We start from the raw sequence: 2,181 nt of genomic DNA on the forward strand, positions 1-2,181 counted from the left end.
TATTCTGATTTACACCACACATCCACCTACACATTTATTCCCTTTCCGTTTGGTGAACGGGAAAACACACACACACACACACACACACACACGCACACAGTTTATAAGGTGACCACATCCCACCATTACATGGAGCCAAATCAATGTCTTGGTATCAAAATCGTTTATTTAAAATCTCAATAATTCGTTCTAATTTACATTTTTACAATCAAAATGTCATCATTCCACAAACACCTGAATGCAAAGTGGTCTGTGTCTGGATACCAAACTGATTAATCACACAACATCAGTGACAGGCAACAAACGGTCAAATCACAGCGATTGTGAGAACAAGCCACACAGATATATGGAGACTACTCCTGTTTCAGCTACTTCACCTACAACTGAATACATGTAGTTTTATGAAGTCCAACAAACTCTCTTTCTCGCTTCTTTCTCTCTTTCTGCCTTGTTCTCCCTCTCTCTCTCTTTTTTTTTTTACTGTGTCATTGAATCCGACATTTGTCAAGTGACTTATTCTGTTTCCCTGATGCATGAGGTCCAAGGACCAGGCGGAGGTCGGTGCTGAAGCTGGGCCTGCGTGCCAAAGGGTAAAGGGCCCCACACGGAGTTTCAAACCCGGCCGCCTTGCCTCCACGCCCGGGCTGGCGTCCAGTTCGCAGCGCTTGATAAGAGCGAATGGAGACTTTGCGGTGCTGCGAGGGTCCAGTTTCCAGCGGCAGACCGCCGCGCTGGGCCAGTGCTTCGAACACCTGCTCGAGGTTCATGTTGTCTTTGGCGGAGGTCTCGAAGAATGCACAGTCGTCCCCGCACACTTCCCGGATCTCGTCCCGGGAGATGGCCCACTCGTTTTCGGACAGGTCTGCTTTGTTGGCGCAGACGACGGTGGGGACCCGCGCGCGCTCTTTGGACTTGATCTGGGCTGTTTTAGCTGCCACGATTTCTGTGCGCAGTGCGCGCACTTCTTCGAAAGAGTTGCGGTCGTCCAGGCTGAACACAAGCAGGAAGATGTTGCCTGCACGAGAGAACAGAACGAAGAAAAGGGGAAGAAGGAGAGAGACAAGTTATTAATCAGAACATCCAAACTCGCCTCTGACAGAATATACTCCTATTTTGCCTTTTGTCGCCTCCATTCTTCAAATGTTCATACTACCAAATGTACATACACAATGTGATAAAGCTATTCATATTTTAGGAACTGATTTTTTGAAAGTGCTGTGAATCTACCTGATAAAAAGGAAATGTTAATTTAGCGTCTCTCTTTACGCACCGGTTAAGATGGAGAGCCTGCGTTTTGCGGGAAAGCTTCTCTCCCCAGAAGCATCAAGGATATCGATCTGGTACGTTTCCCCTCGGATGTTGTACAGTTTTCGGTGGAAGTCTTCGGACGTTGGCTCGTACTGCTCGTCAAAGCCGTCTTGGAGGAAGCGCCGCAGGATTGACGTCTTGCCGACCTTTGGCGCTCCCAGCACCACGATGCGCCGGCAGTTTTGTGGTTTGCTGGAGCACGACGCGTCCTGACGCGGCTCCTGCGCCAGCTGCTGTAACCGCGACTGCCCATTTACCACCAGTGCTGCTATCTGGTCCAACGCGGATCGCTTGCATGGGCTGCGCTCGGTGGAGGACGTGTACCTGTTTCCTACGCTGGAGGAACGGGCTCTCGCTTTTTTCTCCTGGTGCTTCCACTGCGACGTGGCCAGTTTTAGGATCCCCATACCAGCTTTAGAGATGCTGGACACCTTGAGTCCCGGCGCGTTAAGATGCTGTGTCGCGTTCTTGTAAGCCAGGAGTACCTTGGAGGAGCCCGCGGCTGCGCACACTCCGCTTCCTCCTCCTATGACTGCTTCATTCAGCTCCATGGGCCAGGTTTGTGTTTATTGCGAGGGGGTGCAATAACTGGAGCTGATTCGTTACAGTGTCCCTGGGGGCTTGCGTCCCAGTGCGGTTCGCCCTGGCCCTTCGCTCTCCCAGACTCGGTCTGTTTCTCTCGAACGCTCTCTGTCACACTAGCTGACTACCCCACCGAAGCGTTTATATACCCCAGCTGACTACCCTCCACCGAGTCTCCACACGTCACTCCCTGCACTCTGGTTGGTTTGGCAAACACTGGACTTCGGGGATGATTGACAGGTGCTCAACGCTAGCTGTGTACCCAGAGGGAACATAACGTTTTCACGGACT

At 51.3% G+C, this 2,181-nt stretch overlaps 1 protein-coding gene across 1 annotated transcript; it reads right to left on the bottom strand.

Annotated features, from left to right (window-relative positions):
- Window positions 1-152: 152 nt before the first annotated feature.
- LOC122129341 (dexamethasone-induced Ras-related protein 1-like) lies at window positions 153-1,859 on the bottom strand. Its single transcript, XM_042704331.1, has 2 exons — window positions 1,271-1,859; window positions 153-1,015 (listed from the first exon to the last, which is right to left on the bottom strand). Exons 1-2 carry the CDS (start codon window positions 1,857-1,859, stop codon window positions 486-488), a joined length of 1,119 nt encoding a protein of 372 aa, XP_042560265.1. The 3' UTR covers window positions 153-485.
- Window positions 1,860-2,181: the final 322 nt, after the last annotated feature.

The sequence above is a fragment of the Clupea harengus genome, unplaced genomic scaffold, assembly GCF_900700415.2.
Source record: "Clupea harengus unplaced genomic scaffold, Ch_v2.0.2, whole genome shotgun sequence".
NCBI lineage: Eukaryota > Metazoa > Chordata > Actinopteri > Clupeiformes > Clupeidae > Clupea > Clupea harengus.